We start from the raw sequence: 21,863 nt of genomic DNA, 5'->3' as shown, positions 1-21,863 counted from the left end.
GAACAGATTTTCATTCGAAAAAAAAATTATCATATAAAATTAAACACATATAACGATGAAATTTAGATAATAAAATTTTAATATTAAAATAAAAAAAATTCAAAATATTAATTATATGATCAAAACTCTAGCCGAAATGAAGTTCTAATTAGTTGTAAGTTCTTTCTTTACCGGAAAATCAGTTAAAATTATACAGGTTGGAGATAACCCTATTATAACAGTCTTCTTACACGATAGGAATTCTAAACAAACAAAATATCAATCTCTCAACCCAAAACCTTCTCTCCATTTTCTCATAGTTCATATAAAATTAACAACTCAAAAAATACATTGATATGATCATGGATCATCAACAATCCAAGCTTAATTCCAAAATACTTGAAAATGGCATTTACATGTTTATTCTATGTGGATTACTCTATGTCATTCTTTTCAACCAAACCACTATCAAATCCTTCATCTTCCCCTCTCTTCAACAATCTCATAATACACTCAATGTAAGTCACTCCCACCTCCTCCCCCGAGCTCTCTCGATCACTTACAGAAATTTAAATATTTACCGTTCGTGAAAAAACCAACATTTAATGTATGAATATAATGCATAACTGTTGGGCTAATAATATAAGATCCCGTTAAGGGTTTTAATAAAATTTTAAAGCGACCGGTTTCTAATGACCTGGCTGATATAGATTTGTTTCCCTTGCTATTGCTATAAATTTTTGTTATTGATGTATATACATTGCATGTGTTACAGCTGAAACCTACGTACAAAGACGATCTTGATGCAGCACTAGCAAGAGCTTCTGGAGAAAACAAGACAGTAATAATAGCTATAGTGAACAAGGCATACGTCGAAGGATACAAGCCAATGTTGGATATATTTTTAGATGGATTATGGCTAGGAGAAGATACACAAGGCCTAAAAGACCATCTTCTAGTTGGTGCAATGGATCAAACTTCGTATCGACGATGTTTATTTCATGGATTGCATTGTTACAAGCTCAAAACAGACGGTGTAGATTTCGTCTCGGAGGAGCTTTACATGTCTGAGGAATTTATCAAGATGATGTGGAGAAGAACTTTGTTTCTTGGTGATGTTCTTAAGCGTGGTTACAACTTCATTTTCACGGTATGTTGTCAACTGCTAAGCTAGATTAATTATGTATGGTGAAAGAGTAATTACTGTGTAATTAGCTGAATATTTAACGTATGACACTAGATTAATGTGTTGAAGATTATAGAGGTCAATGTGGTCACATTAACAGATCAACTTATGAGGCGTTTGGGGTAGTTTGTACTGACTTGATTTGAAAACCCTTTAAAAATAGATATTCCATCTAATTAATCTTGTTGAGGTTTTTTTGTTTTTTGAGAAAATCTTGGTGAAGTTTTGGTCAATATATATAGTTGCTGGCTTTCTTTTTTGGGTCTGTTAAATATAGATGCATAAATTAATCTTATTATTATTGAAACAGAATTAACAGTAAATAAACATAGCTATGTATTTAAATAATGGGATGGTCAAGAGGCAATTGGTTGTTAGATTATATCGAGTTTATGCATTACATGTAAAATTTCTAGTGTTAAATTCGCGGGGTACATATTTTTATGGTATGTTTTGGTATAACAACCGATTGTTCTCGATCATCCGCCTTTAAATAAAGCTCAACAAAAAATATGCCAACATATTTTTTTAAAAAGAATGCCTGACATTATTAATATTATGTTTCCAGATTCTCATTTGAACTTTTATCTCTATTATATATTATACATGATTTGTCTGCTGTGTTTGAACTTTGAACAGGATACAGATGTGTTATGGCTCAGAAATCCATTTCCGAAGCTAATAGTTAACGGAAGCGTAGACTTGCAAATCAGTACCGATAAATTTAACGGCGACCCGTGGTCAGAACTAAACTTTATCAACACAGGTTTTTACATGGTCAGATCAAACAACAAAACAATAGCCCTGTTTGATTCCTGGTACGCCCAAAAAAACAATTCTAGAGGTCTAAAAGAGCAGGATGTTCTCTTAAACTTGATGCACCAGGGCCTGTTCCGCGGTTTAGGCCTCAAAGTTAAGTTCTTGGACACAGTTTTCTTTAGTGGCTTTTGTGAAGATAGCAAAGATGCTCGACTTGTTTCCACAGTTCATGCTAATTGTTGTCGGAGCATTGTTGCTAAGGTGGCTGATCTTTCGACTGTTATGGCAGATTGGAGGAGGTTTAAGAGCTTGTCAGCTAACGAGAGTTCGAGGTTTTTCTGGTCTCCTCATGATAGATGCATTAATTCCTGGAGACACTGAACACTTCTCAATTTGTTGCTGTTTTTTCTCTCTTAAGTTTTCATACATAAACTTGAGGTTCAATGGTTCTGTCATCTGTGCTTATGTTCTGTAAGTGTATATGTTATGTATTTGCATGTATAACTAATCTGTTTTAAACAAGTTTCATATTGTGAGTGTTTGTGACAATTGTGAATCTTTGCTATTATATGTGCTTTTGATTCTATTATTCATCACAAGCACAATCTTGCTGCCTAAAAAACATCAAGTTTCTGAGCAGGCTCACTTTTTTTGTTTTGGCTTAATGCTTTGTCTCTGGTTATTTGAGACTTTTATGCTAAACGGATCGAGAGATTTCAACCCGGTTAGTAAATATGAGATGAAATTTTGATTAAAAAAAAAATATATTACATTCTCATTCTCGTTTAAGGGATTCTCATTTTCGTTAAACGGGATCATCGTCAGGGGAGAATCGAAAAGTAATACATCCATGATATCGCACAGCTGTATACATAATTTATTATAATGTATTTTAACCGGATTTTAATAGCATTGCTCATTCATTGGCTAAACTAGCTATATCATGAATGCGGCCAAGGTTTGGTGGCCTCGCCCTCGCATGCTGGTTTTCCAATTTCCAGGTAAGTAGAACATTAAGAATCTGTACATATACTCTATTCAGGCAGATGAGGCTTCTGCCAGACGAATGAAATCACATTACTTCAAAAAAAAAAAAATAACACGTGTATTTCAAATATATAATCACTTCAAATTATTTTTCCTGTAAAATTTTTCTTAACTACATAAAATAAATTATAATATTACTAGTCATTTATGATTTACATAGTAAACATAAACTAGTCATATATGTTTGTGAAAATTTGCTGAACAAAATAATATATTGTATTAAGTTATTTTATTTTTAAGATACTATAACTTACAAATCAAGAGAATCAATCATGTAGCTCTGCTCCCAAGTTTTTCAAGAGAATGACAAACGAGAAGGGGAGATTAATTAATAAATTTTCTCTAGTTTGCTCCCAAGTTTTTGAGGGAGAGTTAGAGAAAGTTTGGATATAAAAGTAATTAAATAAATTATTTCGTGAAACAATTCCTCACAATCATCACAAAAAATGAGAAGAAAGTTTCAGAAAGAAAGTGTAGAATTTTCTCTTCTCTCGTATTTGCAAATTGCAACTTGGGAGCACAGTGTAAAAGCTTTAAAGATTACCAAACAAACGACGATGGTAAAGCATCAGCAGGACAGGATGTCAATTTTGAGTTTCAACTACTATTTTTTTATGGTAAAAACTTAAAGTTTGCCCAATTCCAATTCTCCTAATTGAAGTAAATGATCTATAACCAACAAAATCTAAGTCAGAAATGCATAAAACTAACATACAACTCTAGTGCCCCAGTAACAGCAACATGGCATGGTCTTCCGGGGCTGTGCTGAGGGGAGAAAAAGGGTTGAAAGAGAAGTCCCAACTCATGGTACAGAGACAAACATTTTTGGCATACTAGCCATCTTACAATTTCTTTAAAATGTGAACACAATGTTTGGTGGCCAAGCACATCAATCATGCCGCTTGCATCCAATATCAGTAAGGCCTGTAACGCATCGGCCTTCTGGCCCTTGGGATCCGTCTGCACCAGAGGTAGAAAGACTTAAAATTAAAAGGATTAAGATGCACACACACTACATGCCACGATGCTATGAAATGATTTAATAGCATCACACAGCATAACACAAAAAGGAGGCAATCATATAGACAGGCCTGGGAAAACATAGACTATGTTAGGCTATTTGTAAATTAATTACATGACATACTTTTGATGGGGAGGACTTTCTACAAGTCATGCTACAAATTTCAATTTATGTGGCCGACTAATTAAGCTACCTGCATATATCTTCAAGATGAGACGGCGCAACTGAAGTAAACTCAAAAGTATGTGGTTTGAGCAACAAGACTGGATTCGGGTATATAGTAGGCCTGGGCTTTAAATTTGTACACTTAAAGCCTCAATCGAGATTGCTAAAAGTAGTTCCACAATATCAGGTTTATGTATACATCCATAACACAGATTCAAAAAACTAAACCATGTTGCAATATAAGAGGCCCTAAACAACTTCAAACACCATAAACGAGTAGTTCGTTTGTTTTGATCTTTGACTAGATATTACTAGGCCAATATATATATATATATACACACACACACTTTGACCTAAATATTGGTATTGCATTCCTTAAATATGAAAGACTGCAATTCGAAATGCTAGCAAATAAAAATGACTTTGAGCTTTTTTCATGTCATATTGGTTAGGTAGCACATCATTCAACAACTTGTTACTTTTCTAAGAAAAATCTCAACACAGGCCACATAATCACTTGATACAAGATCAAACAGCAAATCCATTAGAACTGAAGATCGAATCTGCAATATCTTAACTGAAGATCGAGTCTGCAATATCTTGGACGCACCATCTTACTGACTGAATTTTAATAAACATCAATTTTTCTCCAAAAAAATCTGACAAATTAGATATCATTCTGGCATGAAGAAAGATTAATCAACCAAAAAAGGCCTTTAGAATCTATTGACATGTAGTTAAACAAATCTATTTGAACACTAATTATATATTACGTCACATATGTATCACATCAAAAGATATATGTGCAGAGATTAGGCTTCTATTTAACAACTAGCTTCATATAGTGTTAAAAAACAATTATGCACAGAGGCCTCCATATTAATATACCCTTGATTCTATAAATGAACATCATACAAGACTCCAAAACACTGATGCATAGATCATGCCATAAACTAAATATGTCAACTTCAGCTTCTCTCTCTGCGCATTATGTGTACTAAGCATAGGAACCACTTGTAAGACTTGCGTAGCAGAATTTCGCATCTTTTGGCAACAAAAAATGATAGCCACATATAAACAAATATAATAGGTGGTGTTAAACTAATTCATCGACGAAGATAATACACAAGGCATTTATGATACTTACCCATAACCATAAGGAGCAAACATAGGTCCGGGCATGTAGGGTCTTCGTGACCGAAATCCGAAGTAAGGATTGACTGGCCTTCCTCGGAACTGCTTCATTCCAGGAACATTAGTGCGCTTTGCAGCTACCTGCAAAAAACAAATTGCACAGCCACAATGATGTCACTGAAAAAGAGGAAACGAAAATGTGTCAAGATTGCATTTGCACTAATCTAATTAAATATAAACCTTTAATTGACGACCATGCAACTCTGACTCATTTAAAAGGAGGGCATTCTGTATAGCTTCGGCCTCAACAAATTCCACATAGGCAAAACCTTTTGGCTGACCAAACTTGTCTGTTAGAATGGTCACTCTGTTAACCGTTCCACATGATTGGAAATGCTGCTGAACCTCCTCAGGCGTGCATGCATAGTCCACCTGAAAAGAGGACAAAACAAAACGACTTATCACATCCATTTCAAAATATCAACATAAGCATAGCAGCTACTGATGGAAACATCAGCCTACACGGGAAATACAGGTGTCCCATAGTAAGAAAAAGGATTCAAAGCCCGACAAAGAAAATTAAATATAGTTAACACTCTCCTTTCTATAACATTAAACCCTGAAATCAGGTATCAAAACTTGATCTGCGTAGCAAAAAGATACTATTTGCCCCTAAAATCCTCCAATTTCCTGAACTAGTCTGCTCATTCTTAATAAAAATGTTACAGAAAAACTTATGACTGGTCTTTATAATAGCTGATTTAGCTTCTGGCAAACTAAGGATGGTTTGAGTACATAAAATGGCAATCATTATTAATATTAGTTCCATGCTTACCCTTGTTATAGATGGAATACATATTGCAGAATACTGACACGGATGAATTAATATTGTAAAAGAAAAAAAGATAAGATTTCTATATTGATGGACTTGGGAAAAGGGCGACTAATGCAAACAAATAAAGAGAAACTACTATTTAAGACCCTCTTAATCCCTCCCATAAAACTATTATCGTAGCCGGGCGTCGGGCAAAAGAATCGTTCTTCATGCATACAATTTTTTTCCTTCCATTAATCTCGTGATGGGACATAAAACGAGCATAAAGATAACGAGATCAGAGCAGCATAAAAGAGGAAGTAGAATGGGTAATGAAGCCTTACATTTCCTACATATATGGAGCGGGCATCTGCCTCCTCCTTCTCAGCTAATGTAGCGGTCCCGCTGGATGTATCTACATAGTATGGGCAGGAAACATGATTAGGAACCTCTGTATTTGTCACTAAAATCATCAGCAATAAATAAAGAAAACTAATAATACAGAAAGAGGATAAATCAGTGAAATAGGTGAGGACAATATTGATAAATGGTATTGATAGAAACACAACATCATCCATTTGCCACTTTAGAAACACCTAATCCAACATGCGGTTCTACCATCCTTGCAGAGACTTGCATGTAAAGGGAGATGAGACTCCAAATCTATACCTCATAATTTTAATAAGCACCACCCCTGATTATTTGTATTAGTTTGGTCTCCGAATCACTTACAGTGGGAAAAGATGATCTACTAAGCACCGTTCCTAAACTATGGTTCCCTTTTAGGACTAGAACCTCAAGCAGCAAGAAGCTAGAGCCAAAGCCCAGCCTCAATGTTATCTTTTATCACCAGTAAAAAAAAGAAAGCAAAAAAGAAAATCTATCTTCCAGGAGAAGCAGTTAGCAGTATATTATGAGTTAATATCAATTCAAAAAAACTATTGCTCAACATTTTTATATACATTTTCTTCAGTAAGCCCCTGGATGGCTCATAAGTAGACAAATAAAAAATACTTATATTAAATCGCTCATCTTGAGGACAAAGCGTGACCAAATGAATTTCATTGACCTTCTGAAGATAGATGTCTATTAAAACAAAAGTTTCTCATAAATAAGTGGTAAGAAATTTTTAATTTTGCCCATATGTTATATTAATTAATCTTACTGCTCAAAAGATCTATTCCCCTAAAACAAGTGATGGACATACGAAAGAACAAGCAAACAACAATAAAGCTTTATCCTGAATCTAATATAAAAAAATCCAGTCATCCAAAAACGATAAGCTATGAAAAATTGAAGAATATGCTCCAATTTTTGTTTCTAAAACTGCAAGTATTTATTAATTTAAAAGTATCGTATATCTCTTCCAAATTTCATCTCTAAATAAACAGTAAACAAAGGGACAAAAAGAATACACGATATTGTAATCTCAAATACATGAACAATTCCATAATTTGGGGTGGTTCCCCCCAAAAAAAATAAATATTTAATAAAAGAGTAAATAAATAAACAATTAATTAATTAACTGAAATAGATTGCACAGAACAAAATTTATCTTCAATTAAATTAGTAAACCATAATTTTGCAAGATGATAATCTGAACAGTAAGCATTACATTCACGGATTGATCTTCCATCAAACAGCAAGAACCAGATAACTAAACAAGGTTGATGATTAGCTCTACCTGTTTTATTGTATAAAATAGTATAACATATTGCTTAGCCTAAAGAAACTAAAACAAACTAAAACATACAGATGATTATCTTAAATGAAATCTTGTCCTTGGTTCGGTTAAAAATCTAAGCAAGCATAATTACATTAAAAAATTAATCAATCATCAGCTCAAAAATCATATATGACTATATGTAGTGTCCAGACCATTTGTTAATTTCGAATCCCGAAGGTATGGATGAAAGCTTGCAACAGGAAAGTTTAAGATCAAAGGGGAGCAGCAATTACCTGATCCAAAATTATTTTTCGCCCACTTGCGGCAGGCAGATTTGCCATGTTGGTTTAACCTTCTATACATGTTAATACCGGCAAAGATAAGACCAGATGGTGAGAAAAATGGAATACAAGGGCCTAACTTTGAATATATGTGAACAATGAAATAAAAGTGAAACACTAAATCAATATGGGCACCACAACCTTGGTATACTTTTTTAATTTCTCTCTCAAATTATCACGACGGTTTCTGACAAACGGTTTGTTTTCTAGCGGTTTCCTTCTTTGATATCTAATCTCCACAATTAATATGCCAAATCTTGACACCTCAATACATTAATATCAATAAATATGGCATATCTTTCTAATTTTATTCATATCATGGTTATAGCTAGAGATATTGAGGTGTTAATATCAATTTAATGCTTCAAGTTTTTTACAAAATCTTACATCGCAGTCATTAAAATAAAGTTTAAAAAGTTAGATCAACTTGTAAAATTTAGCATCCACGTGTTAATTTAACTCTCTAAACTTAATAAATAAATAGATACAATGTAACATTTGTAAAAATCTTGAAGCTTTAAATTGATATGAATACCAATATCTGTCCATCTATAAACACAATATGAACAGATTCAGAAAGGTATGCCAAAATTGACATTAATTAAATTAATGAGATGTCAAGATCTACCTTATCTATTGTGGAGAGATTAATTAAAGGGGAGGAAATTGTTTGTCGAAAACTGTTAATATAATTTGAGATAGAATTAGATAGGTATACCAAGATTGCTGTAATTCGATCTAGTGTTTCGCATTTATTCCATTGTTCACATGTATTCACAATTAGCCATTTCATATTACATTTCACTTATCGAGTTTTATCTTGTCGGTCTTAACATGTTTCAAAGGACCAACCTGGCGAATTTGGCCGCCATAAGTGGGTGAAATATATTTTCAAATTACGTAATTGCTGCACCCCAATTATATCTTTAAACCACCCATCTTGCCATTGCCTTGAATACAATTGGATAAATATGAACTTTGATAATATTGGTCATAATTGTTACTATCTCTTAATTTTGCTCCACTCTAAATTAGTATAACAAGATTCAAATTGTGAAAAAAACATTCAGAGGATTATTTTGAATGATATTTTTGTTTGGTAAAAAATCTAAACAAGCATAAATAAATGAAGAAATTAATCAATCTTCTATCATCATCTCAAAAATCATATCTGACTATATGTAATGTCTTAAACATTTGTTAATTTCAAATCTCGAGGGTAGGGATAAAATTTGGCTTACAACAAGGAAGTTTAAGATCAAAGAGGGGGGCAGCAATTACCTGATCCAAATATATTTTTCACCCACTTTTGGCAGCCAGATATGCCATGTTGGTTTAACCTTCCACACATGTTAAAACCGCTAGAGACAAAACAAGATGGTGAGAAAATATGGAATATACAAACCTAACTCCGAATATAGGTGCACAGTGATATATTTGTAAAACACAAAATCAATTCGGGCACCACAGTCTTGGCATACTTTTCTAATTCTCTCTGACTCCCTCAGATTATCACAATAGTTTCTTTCAAACGGATTCTTTTTTCTAACAGTTTCCTTCTTTGATATCTAATCTCGCCACAATAAATACGCCAAGTCTTGACAACTCAATATATTAATATCAACAATCATGGCATATCTTTCTAAATATATTGTTAATATCAATTTAGCGCTTCAAGTTTTTTACAAATCTCACATTGTATTCGTTAAAATGAAGTTTAGAAAGTCAAATCAACTTGCAAATTTAGCATCCACATGTTAATTTAACCCTCTAAGCTTATAAAATTAATAGATACAATGTAACATTTGTAAAAATATTGAAGTCTCCCCAGATATTATAAACGCGACATAGATATTATAAACGCGACATGAATAGATATAGAAAGTATGCCATGATTGATATCAATCAAATTAATGAGGTGCCAAGATCTAGCATATCTATTCTGGAGAGGTTAGATAAAAGGAAGAAAAATGTAAGAAAAGGAAATTGTTTGTAGAAAACTGTTAGAGATAATTTGAGAAAGAATTAGAAAGGTATACCGACATTGTGGTGCCCATATTGATTTGATTTAGTGTTTCACATGTATTCCATTGTTCACATATATTCAAAGTTATCCATTCTATATTCCATTATTCTCTCCGTCAAGTTCTATATTTGCCGGTCTTAACATGTATAAAAGGTTAAACCAACATGGAAAATCTGGCTGCCACAAGTGGGCGAAAAATATTTTCCAGATTACGGGTAATCGCTGCACCCCAATTTATATCTCTAAACCCCCATGTTACCTTTCGCCTTAAATACAATTGGGTAAATATAAATTGTAATAACATTGGTCCTAATTGTTACTATCATTCAAATTTACTTCAATCCAAATTAGTATAACAAAATTCTAAACCTAAGTGAGTTCCATATTCCACGTGAATCAAACTTACTCCCCCCCCCCCAAGAAAAAGATAGCTAAATAAATAAATTTTCCCCACTTTTACTATGATAAAATCATTTTACCCAATTAATTTTCATAAAATTAAAAATGAGGAAATGTATTGCACAATACAAACTTATCCGTAATTCCAGTGATTAAAGATCTTGCAATATGATACTTGACATAAGTATCAAAATATTTCCATCAAACAAGCGTACCGATTTGATCAGACCTCTTTCTTATTTAAAAAGGCCTTCATCTAAGCAAGGTTGATAATTAGCTCTAGTTGCATTGTTGTATCTCTAATGTGGAGACATGAGCGTGGTATGGTTTGGTGCGATTTTGACCTAAAACCAAACCGTAAGCATTATGTAATAACATGGGGTTTTTATATCAAGAACCAAAACCAAACACCATTCGTATTAATCTAAATAGTTGAAATTTGAAAATCAACCATATCATGGAGAGATAAGATTACAAAATGAACCAGAAGAAAAGAAAAAAGAACCCATCGTCAAAAACTGTTGAAATAATTTGAAAAAAAAAGAGTTAGAAAGGTATGACAACTATATGTATGCCAAATGCCTATCTACAAATAACATTTATGAACACCTGATTCGGATTCCGCATGGATGCTTACTCCTAGTTGAGGGGATGCCTACGACTACATGAGCACCTTAGGGAATCTTTCAAAGCCCAATAAGTTAGTAGTATATTTATCAGTTACTCTTAATACAAGATATGAAATGGATTAGTGTTTGATTAGCCTGATTCTGATTCGCTTAATGGATGTATACGCCTGTGTGAGCATTTTACCCCACCTAGGCCTAATGTAGGACAACAAAAAAAAAAGAAGCCCACGGAATCAATTTGGGTAGAACACAAATGGCTTTGAAATCCTGATATATTTATTACTCCCTCCGTCCCGGCCAATTCTTTACGTTTGGTTTGGGCACGGAGGTTACAAAATATGTATAAAGTAGTGGAAAAGAGAAAGAAAAGGGGGTAAAGTGGTGGGATCCATTAATTTTTAATGTATAAAAGGGAGATAGTGGAGTAAAAGTAGTGTGAAAAAGAAGGAAAAGTGGGGGAAGTGGTGGGACCCATTGACTATTTTTGGTAAATTTTGGAATGTAAAGAATTGGATGGTACATCCCAAAAAGGAAACCGTAAAGAAATGGTTGGGACAGAGGGAGTACTTACTTTGAATACAAGACATGATATGGATTAGAGTCCAATTACAATTACGAGAGTAGTTCAGTTATCTATAAAAGTTTAATCATTGTTAATCACTAAAGCCTTTAATTTAGGTAATTTATTTAGTGATTTTTAAAAATCTTTTGGAGAATAATTTAACAAGTATTCACGGAAACCCTAGTTTAGTCTGCATGCATTGCCCATCAGTTCCGCTAGCATCGGGATTTTCCTTTATGCTTTGACAAGTAGGGCTGACATGTATACCAATAATATCATCATTGACTACTCTTGTCAAAGAATGAAGTATCTTATTCATTGCTGATGCTAGGTGGCAGGTGGGGTCAATGAACGTGATCTAGCAGTAGTTTCACTTTAATCATTATTAGCATATCCATGGTGGAAGGTAAATTCAGTCCTGTTCAAAATGCTTCACCCCTTATCCTCCTTTTCCAAGTAGAGAATCTAGTAACACCTAATAGCTAATATAAATTTACGATAGGTAGACTAGTAGAGAATAACCTGCCAATCAAAAAAATAGTTTTTTGGGAACTCCATACATAACCCTTGCAACATATAAGAAACTATAAGTACTTGAGCATGGTTACAATCTGATATCACAGTTTACCTTAGGTCTTTAATTAATTAGATCGTTATCTTGGCTTGAGCATCTTTTGTTTGCCACAGATAGTCATAAACTTAGTTAACAACCAATCACAACTAGGTTCGCCAAGAAGATTATCGTAGAGAGGTGTGGGGAACACAACCAAGTTCACCGTAGACCTAAATTAACCGGAGAATAACAAATTGTATACAATTTATGGAATCACAACATGAATACATAAAGGCAACACAACATGTACATATAGGCATATACGATACAGGGCATAAAAATGTATGTTGAGTAAGAGACCTGGTACAGCCCCCATCTCTTTCTCAACTTTGGCTTGCATCTCACGGAGAGCTCCAGCTTCTTCTTCAATCTCCTTTAATCTCTTCTTCATATCTTCCAATTCCTAACCAACACACTCAAATAATTAGATACATTACACACACATCTTTAATTCGAAACAAACACACGCATATATATAAAAACATGTGAGAGAGAGAGGGAGAGAAGTGGCGAGAGAGACAGAGGGAGGGGGAGAGGGAGAGAGAGAGAGGGAGGAGAGAGAGAGAGAGGGAGTGAGGGAGAGGGGGAGAGAGAGAGAGAGGGAGAGAGAGAGAGAGAAGTGGAGAGAGAGACCTTAGAAGCATTTTCATCTTCATCAAGGCGAGACATATCAACATCGGCATCCATATAAGTTTCATCAGGTATATCAGCGCCATAAACTTCATGTTCTTGATCTTGGTCTTCTTGATGATGCTCCATTGTTAATTTAATTAAGTTGGGTCGGTTTCTAGGGTTTTGAAATTTGGGGCGAAGCTCAAACACACAGAGAGACTCGATAAATACACAACACACTGATTGTGAGGCGGTCGGCAAGTGGCAGAGGGCCCAAATTTATAATCTCGTAGTAAATTTTATGGGGCACGAGGGTACATGTCTATTTTAGTCATTTTCTTTATTTTTGTATTTGCAGAATTATTTTTTATTCTGCATTTCGTGGATTTTTTGGAAGATAATTTTATTTTTGTAAGGTTTTATCTTTAGTGCCAGGTTAAATTTTATTGGACTTTTAATATTCAGGATGTTTTGATGATATATATATTTAATAACTAATATTTTTTATCAATTTATAATATATTCTCGTATTCATAAAATGAAAAATTTTAATCACAAATTAGTCGTACTCTTACCTTTAATCATTTATTTTTGTTAGGAAAGTTATATTCATTTAAAATGTTAATATAGTGGGTTTAATTTTTAGTCGGTTTTTATTTTGATTTAACATGAATGAACAAGTTTACGATATTCATGATATTATCTTGCATTTTGTATATTAGTTTTTCAATTTGAAAATATTTCAAAATTTGAAATTTTATGAGATGTCTTTCGTAATTTATAAAGTAGTTTTGAAAAGTAACTAAATACTAAATTAAAAATATAATTTGGTGTAATCACGGGGAGAAAAACTTAAATGAGTTTATACATGTATTGTCATATTAGTGTGTTTTAGTGTTTGTGTATGTGTGAATCAAGGAATATATATATATAAGGAAGAAAAATATAGATATATAACGGGGAGAGACAGAGATAGTTGAGAAAATGGTAAATGAAGTGTGAAAGATGATCGTGTTGTTATGATTAACGATCAGGTATAGGTATAAGTAATTTACGACTTAAAAGAATAAATGGCTATTAAGTGATGAAGTTGATAAATACTTGTAAGTTATATAAGTGTTTGGATAATTTTACTTATAAGTCTTTTTTTTATATAAATGAATTAACATAAATACTTTTTTAAATAAAATTATCTGAATTCTTTTCTTTTAAGTTAGATTAATATTTAAAAATTAAAATTAATAAAAGGTGAAAAATCAAAATAAGTTGAGAAAAAGTACGTCGTTACTAGCCTGTTTAGCAAATCTTATAAGCCAACTTATTGGCTTATAAGTCAGTAACAGCTTATTGACGAGTATTTGTCGACCCAACTTATAAGTTGAATTTACAACTTATAATCTGATAAGCTGAATGTTAGTAACGACGTACTTTTTCTCAACTTATTTTTGATTTTTCGTTTTTTTCAATTTTAATTTTAAAATATATTTTTTTAATGTTAATCTAACTTAAAACATAAGAATTAAGATAATTATATTTAAAAATTATTTATTTTAGTTCAATTAAATAAAAAAAACTGACTTATAAGTTAAAATATCCAAACACTTATATAACTTATAAATATTTATCAACTTATTACTTATCAGTCACTTATTCGATTTAAGTCACAAGTTACTTATTTTAATATTTCCCAAACGGGCACCCATTCAACTTATGAGTTTATAAGTTGTAAATTCAACTTATAAGTTGGGTGGACAAACACTCGTCAATAAGCTGTTGTGGGCTTATAAATCATTAAGTTAACTTATAAGACATGTCAAACAGACCCTAAATAATAACTCGTATATTGGATCAGGGCTTTGTTAATAATTTTTCTTATGTTGTATCAGGGCTTTGTGGGCCGGTGGTCATATTAAAGGAATTTTCTAAAAATCGGTATTCGGTTCGACTCGATGAACGAATGGCGTAATGAGTATTCGGAGTACTCGTTAAGTACTTAATTAAAAATTTGGATAAAATAAAATAAATTTTTTTAATTTTAGTATTTATTTAGCTTAAACCATTTTATAAATAAATGATATAAAAGTTAATTAATTATGTTTTCGAATATCTCAAAAGAGTACTCGATATAAAACTCAAAAATTTTGAATGACTGGTAATTTTTAATTAGTATGATTTAACTAGTAATATTTTATAAATGATATGCAATATAATTAATAATTTTTTAATTTGGCCAACCTTTTATAATAATTTTAATACTAAAAATACTTAAAAGTTGTATTTATTTGTTACAAACTACAACCCACTTACAAGGTTTTTTTTGGAACATTTCTCTTTTTTTCAAATTTTTTCTTCTAAAATCGATTTTTTCCGAATAATCCGAGTTTCGTCCGAGTTTGACCCAATTAAGTAAAAAACAAGTTACAACGCAGTATACCGAAACATCCAAGTCTTGTTAGAAATATGTTGTGAACTTGATGATAAGTTAAACAAAACACATTAGTAGATTTAACTTAGTAAAATTTGAAGCTCTCGACGGATGATCTAATATAGTCCCGACGGATGAACTTTATAGTCCCGACGGATGACAATTTGATTATCCATCGAGAGTGTGGCTTATGTAACAATAAGATTGTTGCACATTTCTGCAAGCAACAATGTGTAGATTCTGTAGGAGTGTATAAGTCATGTTGCCTACTAGATTGATATGCAGAATAGGTTGACTAATTGTAAATATGAGATGTCTTGTAATTATGTATAAGTGAAATAGAGTCAAGTGGAAAATAGACTCCCGATGGATGATCTACAAGACTCCCGACGGATGATCAACAAAGTTCCCGACGGATGACAAACATAGTCCCGACAGATGATCAAATTCAAAATAGTTGTTGACAGTGACAACACAGTCACATGCGTTGGGTGTTTGCAAAAGGAATGTGGCAGCCTGTTAAGCAGGATTTTGAGAACAAAGAAGCATTACCATTTCCATGCAAATGTGAAGGTATTCAAAGATGCTGGAATAGAGTAGTGAAGTAGCATGGAGTTAGACTAGATATGTTTTGTTTTATTATCTTGTCTTACTGTCATGTAAACTTGGTGATATATAAACCAAGTGTAACTAGTAGAATAATTAACTAAGCAAATACATTTTCCAAAGAAACATATCAAGCTGTATTATGTAAGGATTTCTCTGTAGTTTTGTTTGTTCTACTTGTAAAGCAGCTGTGAGCTATTCAAAGCTTCATAGAGTTCTCAAACTTATATATATATATATGGTGGATACTTTCTAATCTACCAGAAAGTTTTAAAACTTGTGTTTTATTACTTAGTATTTTGATTTCCATTATTTTTTTATTCCGCTCTAAAGCAAATCAAACACTGTTATATGTATTAAGTTAGAACTATTTTAAAAATCTCGAAAAGAAGCCAGAATTACATTCAACCCCCCCTTCTGTAATTTTTGTTGTATTGTTAAGGAATAACAATTGGTATCAGAGAAGCTCTTGAAGTACAAAGAGTGTAAAGATCACAACAAACAATAAGATGAACAAAAAGAATGTTGGAGTTAAAATTCCATTTCTGGACAAAGATAATTATCACCACTGGAAGGTGAAGATGCATCTACATCTTCTTTCTGAAGATGAGGCCTATGTAGACTGCATAGAGAGAGGTCCTCATGTACCAATGAGAGCTGCAACTGGCAATGAGCCATCTGTTCCAAAACCTAGGCATGAATGGTTAGACCCTGATATTGAGCAAGTCAGGAAAGATAAAAAGGCTATGAATATATTGTTCAATGGAGTTGATGGTGATATGTTTTATAACATTATTAATTGTAAAAAAACCAAAGAGGTTTGGGACATAATACAAATTATATGTGACGGTACTGAGCAAGTAAGGGAGAACAAGATGCAGCTACTGATTCAACAATATGAGCATTTCCACTGTGAGGAAAGTGAGTCTCTCACCGATATATTTAGTAGATTTTAAAAGCTACTAAATGCTCTGAAGTTGCATGGAAGAGTCTATCAAACAAAAGTCTCTAACTTCAAGTTCCTTAGATATCTTCCAAAGGAGTGGAAGCCAATGACAGACTCATTGAGAAATTCACAGGATTACAAGGAGTTCACCTTGAAGAGACTGTATGGCATCCTGAAAACCTATGAGCTTGAAATAGAGCAAGATGAAAGGAAGGAGAAATGAAGGAAGAAAGGAGGGTACATAGCACTTGTTGCTGAGTTAGAGAAGGAAAAGGAAATGAAGGTGGAAGCTGTTGAGTCTACATCAAAGGTCTGTGAAAGCAAGGGTAAAGGACTGGTAGCTGAAAATAAAGATAAATTGAGCCAAGATGACATGGATGATATTGATGAACATCTAGCATTCTTATCCAGAAGATTTTCCAGGCTCAAATTCAAGAAGAATTTTGGAGCAGCTAGGCCAAACAGAAACATGGTTGATAAGTCAAAAGTCAAGTGTTTCAAATGTGGCTTGGCGGGTCATTTTGCTAGTGAATGTAGAAAGTCTGATTCCAGCAAAAAGAAGTTTGAGTCTGTTGATTATAAAAAGAAATACTTTGAGTTTCTCAAACAAAAGGAAAGGGCTTTCATCACACTAGAGAATGACTGGGCAGCAGATGGATTGGATGAAGATGAAGAAACAAGCTATGTCAATCTAGCCCTAATGGCCAAATCTGATGAAACAGAAACAAGTTCTTCAAGCAATCAGGTAATCACCACTAACCTAGCATATTTATCTAAAGCTGAGTGTAATGATGCAATAAATGACATGTCCACATAATTATATCACCTGCGTGTTACACTTAAGTCCCTTACTAAGGAAAATGCTATAATTAAAGAAAACAATTTGTTTTTAAGTGAGACGAATAATGTGCTAGAGTCTCAGTTTATTGAATTTGAAAAAATGAGAATTGAGTGTAAGATTGCTAATGATGAATTAACTGAGTCCTTATAGAAATAAGAGATTTTAAAGAAGCAGCTTGAACGAGAACATGAAGTGATTAATGCATGGAAATCATCTAGAGATGTTCATGCTCAAATAACTAAAGTTCAAGGTATTGAGTCATTTTGTGATGCAGTCTGGAAGAAGAGTAAAGAGAAGCTTGAGTCCAATTTGGTTGAAGTATTGTTTACAGATATGGACTCGACGGATGATGAAAATCATCCGTTAGATAATTAAAAGGAATTATTCGTCGAGTGACAAGGAGCCACATCCGTCGGATGTGAGTAAACTAGTTAGCAAAGCTAAACTTGCTAAGTTGAATGAGAAATATAGATCAGTTTCTAAAAACTTTATTCCAGGAGAATCAAGTCAAGTCAGAAAATAAAAGAAAGTTAATGTTGGTCATTTGTCTATCAAGCAATTGAATGACATAATAGAAAAGATTGAGGTTAAAATAGAAGCTAAAAAGAAAAATAATAGAAATGGGAAAGTAGGAATTAACAAATATAACAACTACAAACCTGATAAATATGCTCCGGGAAAAATCTGTGTTAAGTGTGGTAGTGTTAATCATTTGTCTGTTAATTGCAAACTTGTTATGCCTACTCCCATCTCTGCACCCTCTTCTTTTCCCAACATGACTGCCATGCCTACCATGCCTATGAATGTTATGTCTACTCAGAATATGAATGCACAATTTGCTAATATGCCATTTGCACCTAATATGTATTATGCTGAATTTAGTATGCCTCAAATGCCATTTAGCATGCCTTGCTAGAATAATATGTTTGCAAATAACATGCATTTTTCTGTTAATCAAAATGTGCATGATAATTCTGTGTTAATGACTGGTTTCAAAGGCCCAACTCAAATGACTAAGGATGAATCAGATATTCCCAAGTCAAATGAGATCAAACCTAAGAAACCAAAGAAGAAAGCTAACAAGGCAGGACCCAAGGAAACTTGGGTACCGAAATCAAATTGATTTGATTTTGATGTGTGCAGGGAAACATAAAGAATCTTTGGTATCTGGATAGTGGTTGTTCAAGGCACATGACTGGAGATTCTACCCTGCTCACTGAGTTCAAGGAAAGAGCTGGCCCGAGTATTACTTTTGGAGATGACAACAAAGGTTGTACTTTGGGACATGGCTTGATTTCAAAGGATAATTTCATCATTGAAGAGGTTACCCTAGTGGATGGTCTCAAGCATAATTTGTTGAGTATCAGTCAGCTTTGTGATAAGGGCAACTCAATTACCTTCAATTCAGAAGCTTGTGTTGTGACAAATAAAAAAAGCAACAAAGTGGTTCTTAATGGAGTGAGAAAAGGAAATGTGTACTTAGCTGACTTCAACTCATCAAATACAGAATCGGTAATTTGTCTTCTCAGTAAAGCAAGTCAAGATGAAAGTTGGCTATGGCACAAGAAACTGTCCCATCTAAACTTCAAGACCATGAATGAGCTTGTCAAGAAAGAACTGGTTAGAGGTATTCCTTAAGTGGAGTTTACTAAGGATGGATTGTGCGATGCCTGCTAGAAAGGAAAGCAGATCAAAGCATCATTCCGAAAGAAGCTTGATTCAATAATTGAAGAACCTTTGCAATTATTGCACATGGATTTGTTTGGACCAGTCAATGTGTTGTTCATCTCAAGAAAAAGATTTTTCCTAGTAATTGTGGATGATTTCTCAAAGTTCTCTTGGACATATTTTCTAAAGTCCAAAGATGAAGCTAGTGAAATCATCATCAATCACATAAGGCAAGTCAACAATCATCCTGACTTTAAAGTAAGAAGAATCCGGAGTGACAATGGAACTGAGTTCAAGAATTCTGTGATGAGATCATTTTGTGAAGAGAATGGGATTATGCATGAATTTTCTGCAGCAAGAACTCCACAACAAAATGGAGTAGTGGAAAGAAATAACAAATCTCTTATTGAAGCTGCAAGGACAATGCTTGAAGAATCAAAGTTACCAACATATTTTTGGGTTGAAGCTGTGAATACTGCTTGCTACACTCAGAATATCTCTTTGGTTAATCAAGCAAAGTGCATGACACCCTACCAATTGTTCAAGAATAGGAAGCCAACTCTAAATTTTCTTCATGTCTTTGGCTACAAATGTTATATCTTAAGGAATCAAACTGATCAACATGGAAAGTTTGATGCTAAAGCAGATGAAGGAATCTTTGTTGGATATGCTGTTGGAAAAGCATATAGAGTCTACAATCTAAGAACCAACATTGTTATGAAATCCATACATGTTGTATTTGATGATAAAAAGATTGAAGGACTGCAAGATGGAGATTTCCATGAAAGCCTCAAGTTTGATAATGTTGAGATGGTTAGCGATGACAGTGATGATGAAAGTGATCAAGAAATATTGGCTAAGGATAATGTAGAAAAATATACAACTAATGAAGCACATAATTCAACATCTGTCGAGTTACAAAATGCTTCATCCGTCAGTAGACAATCTGCCTCATCCATCGGGAGACAATCAGCTTCATCTATTGAGATATAAAGTGCATTATCCGTCGAAACAATGAGAGAAGCTGAGAGTCAGAATAGATCACCTACAGATAGTACCCCTTTCTCAAATCAAAGATTCAGAAACTCAAGGGGAGTTTCTCATAATCAAAACTCAGTCAAACATCAAGATAACAATGAGGCCTCTTCATCTAGAGCTAATCTACCTCAACAAAGAAAATGGACTAGAGATCACCCTTTTGAGATCATCATTGGTGATGCATCTTCTAGAGTTCAAACAAGGAAAGCAACTCAAGAAGAATGTCTATATAGCAGCTTTCTTTCCAAGGAAGAACCAAAGAAGGTAGAAGAAGTTTTGTTGGATCCTGATTGGGTTTTAGTTATGTAGGAGGAGATAAACTAATTTGAAAGGAACAAGGTATGAAAGCTGGTACCCAAACCTAAAGGAAAGAATTCAATAGACACCAAGTGGGTATTCAGAAACAAGATGGATGAAAATGGCATAGTGGTTAGGAACAAAGCTAGATTGGTTGTTAAGGGCTACTGTCAACAAGAAGGAATATATTTTGATGAAACTTTTGCTCCTGTTGCAAGACTTGAATTCATCAGAATTTTCTTAGCCTATGCAGCTCATGCCAATTTTAAGGTCTATCGAATGGATGTCAAAAGTGCCTTTCTGAATGGAGATTTGGAAGAGGAAGTCTATGTCAGTCAACCTCCTGGTTTTGAAGATCTAAATTTTCCTGAATATGTCTACTATCTTTTGAAAGCACTTTATGGATTGAAGCAAGCACCTAGAGCCTGGTATGACACTTTATCAAAGTTTATTTTGTAAAATCACTTCACAAGAGGTATTGTTCATAAAACTTTATTCGTTAAAAATGTTAATGGCTCTAGCATACTTGTTTAAATTTATGTAGATGATATTATATTTGGCTCTACAGATGAAAAACTTTGCAAAAAGTTTGCCAAATTGATGCAAAGTAAGTATGAAATGAGCATGATGGGAGAACTAACTTACTTTCTTGGTTTACAGGTTAAACAAGTTAGTGATGGAATATTCATTAGTCAAACCAAATATATTTATGATCTTTTAAAGAAGTTTGATCTAATAGATTGCACATCTGCAAAAACTCCCATGGCCACTGCAACTAAACTTGAATTAAACACTACTGGAAAGTCTGTGGATATTCCAAACTATAGGGGCATGATTGGTTCACTTATGTACTTAACATCTAGTAGGCCAGATATAATGTTTGTTACTTATCTTTGTGCTAGATTTTAGGCTGATCCTAGAGAATCTCACATAGTAGATATTAAGAGAATTTTCAGATATTCCAAGGGAACACCAAAACTTGGCATTTGGTACCCTAGAGATTCTGGTTTTGATCTAACTGGTTATTCAGATGCAGATTATGCAGGTTGTAAAATTGATAGAAAAAAGTACAACAAGAACCTGTCAATT

General features: G+C 33.5%; 2 protein-coding genes across 3 annotated transcripts; one reads left to right on the top strand and one right to left on the bottom strand.

The window, feature by feature from the left end:
- Nucleotides 1-264: 264 nt before the first annotated feature.
- On the top strand, nt 265-2,529 carry LOC141706378 (uncharacterized protein At1g28695-like). Its single transcript, XM_074509149.1, has 3 exons — nt 265-497; nt 755-1,129; nt 1,805-2,529. Exons 1-3 carry the CDS (start codon nt 336-338, stop codon nt 2,303-2,305), a joined length of 1,038 nt encoding a protein of 345 aa, XP_074365250.1. The 5' UTR covers nt 265-335; the 3' UTR covers nt 2,306-2,529.
- Nucleotides 2,530-3,487: 958 nt separating this feature from the next.
- LOC141708697 (polyadenylate-binding protein 2-like) lies at nt 3,488-13,223 on the bottom strand. 2 transcript variants are annotated; one of them, XM_074512448.1, is made up of 6 exons: nt 12,975-13,223; nt 12,642-12,744; nt 6,450-6,520; nt 5,532-5,723; nt 5,305-5,432; nt 3,488-3,931 (listed from the first exon to the last, which is right to left on the bottom strand). In XM_074512448.1, the coding sequence occupies exons 1-6, from the start codon at nt 13,098-13,100 to the stop codon at nt 3,886-3,888; spliced, it is 666 nt and encodes a 221-aa protein (XP_074368549.1). In that variant the 5' UTR covers nt 13,101-13,223; the 3' UTR covers nt 3,488-3,885. The 2 variants fall into 2 exon arrangements, with proteins under 2 accessions (XP_074368549.1, XP_074368550.1); XM_074512449.1 differs by lacking the exons at nt 12,642-12,744; nt 12,975-13,223 and adding an exon at nt 8,065-8,489.
- Between the last annotated feature and the right edge of the window lie 8,640 nt (nt 13,224-21,863).

The sequence above is a fragment of the Apium graveolens genome, chromosome 2 (assembly GCF_009905375.1).
Source record: "Apium graveolens cultivar Ventura chromosome 2, ASM990537v1, whole genome shotgun sequence".
NCBI classification, from domain to species: Eukaryota; Viridiplantae; Streptophyta; class Magnoliopsida; order Apiales; family Apiaceae; genus Apium; species Apium graveolens.
This window is presented reverse-complemented; position numbering and strand designations above follow the sequence as displayed.

Bases quoted from the DNA above. Each gene is read 5' to 3' on its own strand.
- LOC141706378 (XM_074509149.1), top strand. From the start codon at position 336: ATGATCATGGATCATCAACAATCCAAGCTTAATTCCAAAATACTTGAA. The intron at 498-754 runs GTAAGTCACTCC...CATGTGTTACAG, and splicing joins AATCTCATAATACACTCAAT to CTGAAACCTACGTACAAAGA. The intron at 1,130-1,804 runs GTATGTTGTCAA...AACTTTGAACAG, and splicing joins GTTACAACTTCATTTTCACG to GATACAGATGTGTTATGGCT.
- LOC141708697 (XM_074512448.1), bottom strand. From the start codon at position 13,100: ATGGAGCATCATCAAGAAGACCAAGATCAAGAACATGAAGTTTATGGC. The intron at 6,521-12,641 runs GTCTCTTACTCA...CATACTATGTAG, and splicing joins AGAGATGGGGGCTGTACCAG to ATACATCCAGCGGGACCGCT. The intron at 5,433-5,531 runs GTTTATATTTAA...TGTTTTTTGCAG, and splicing joins TGCATGGTCGTCAATTAAAG to GTAGCTGCAAAGCGCACTAA.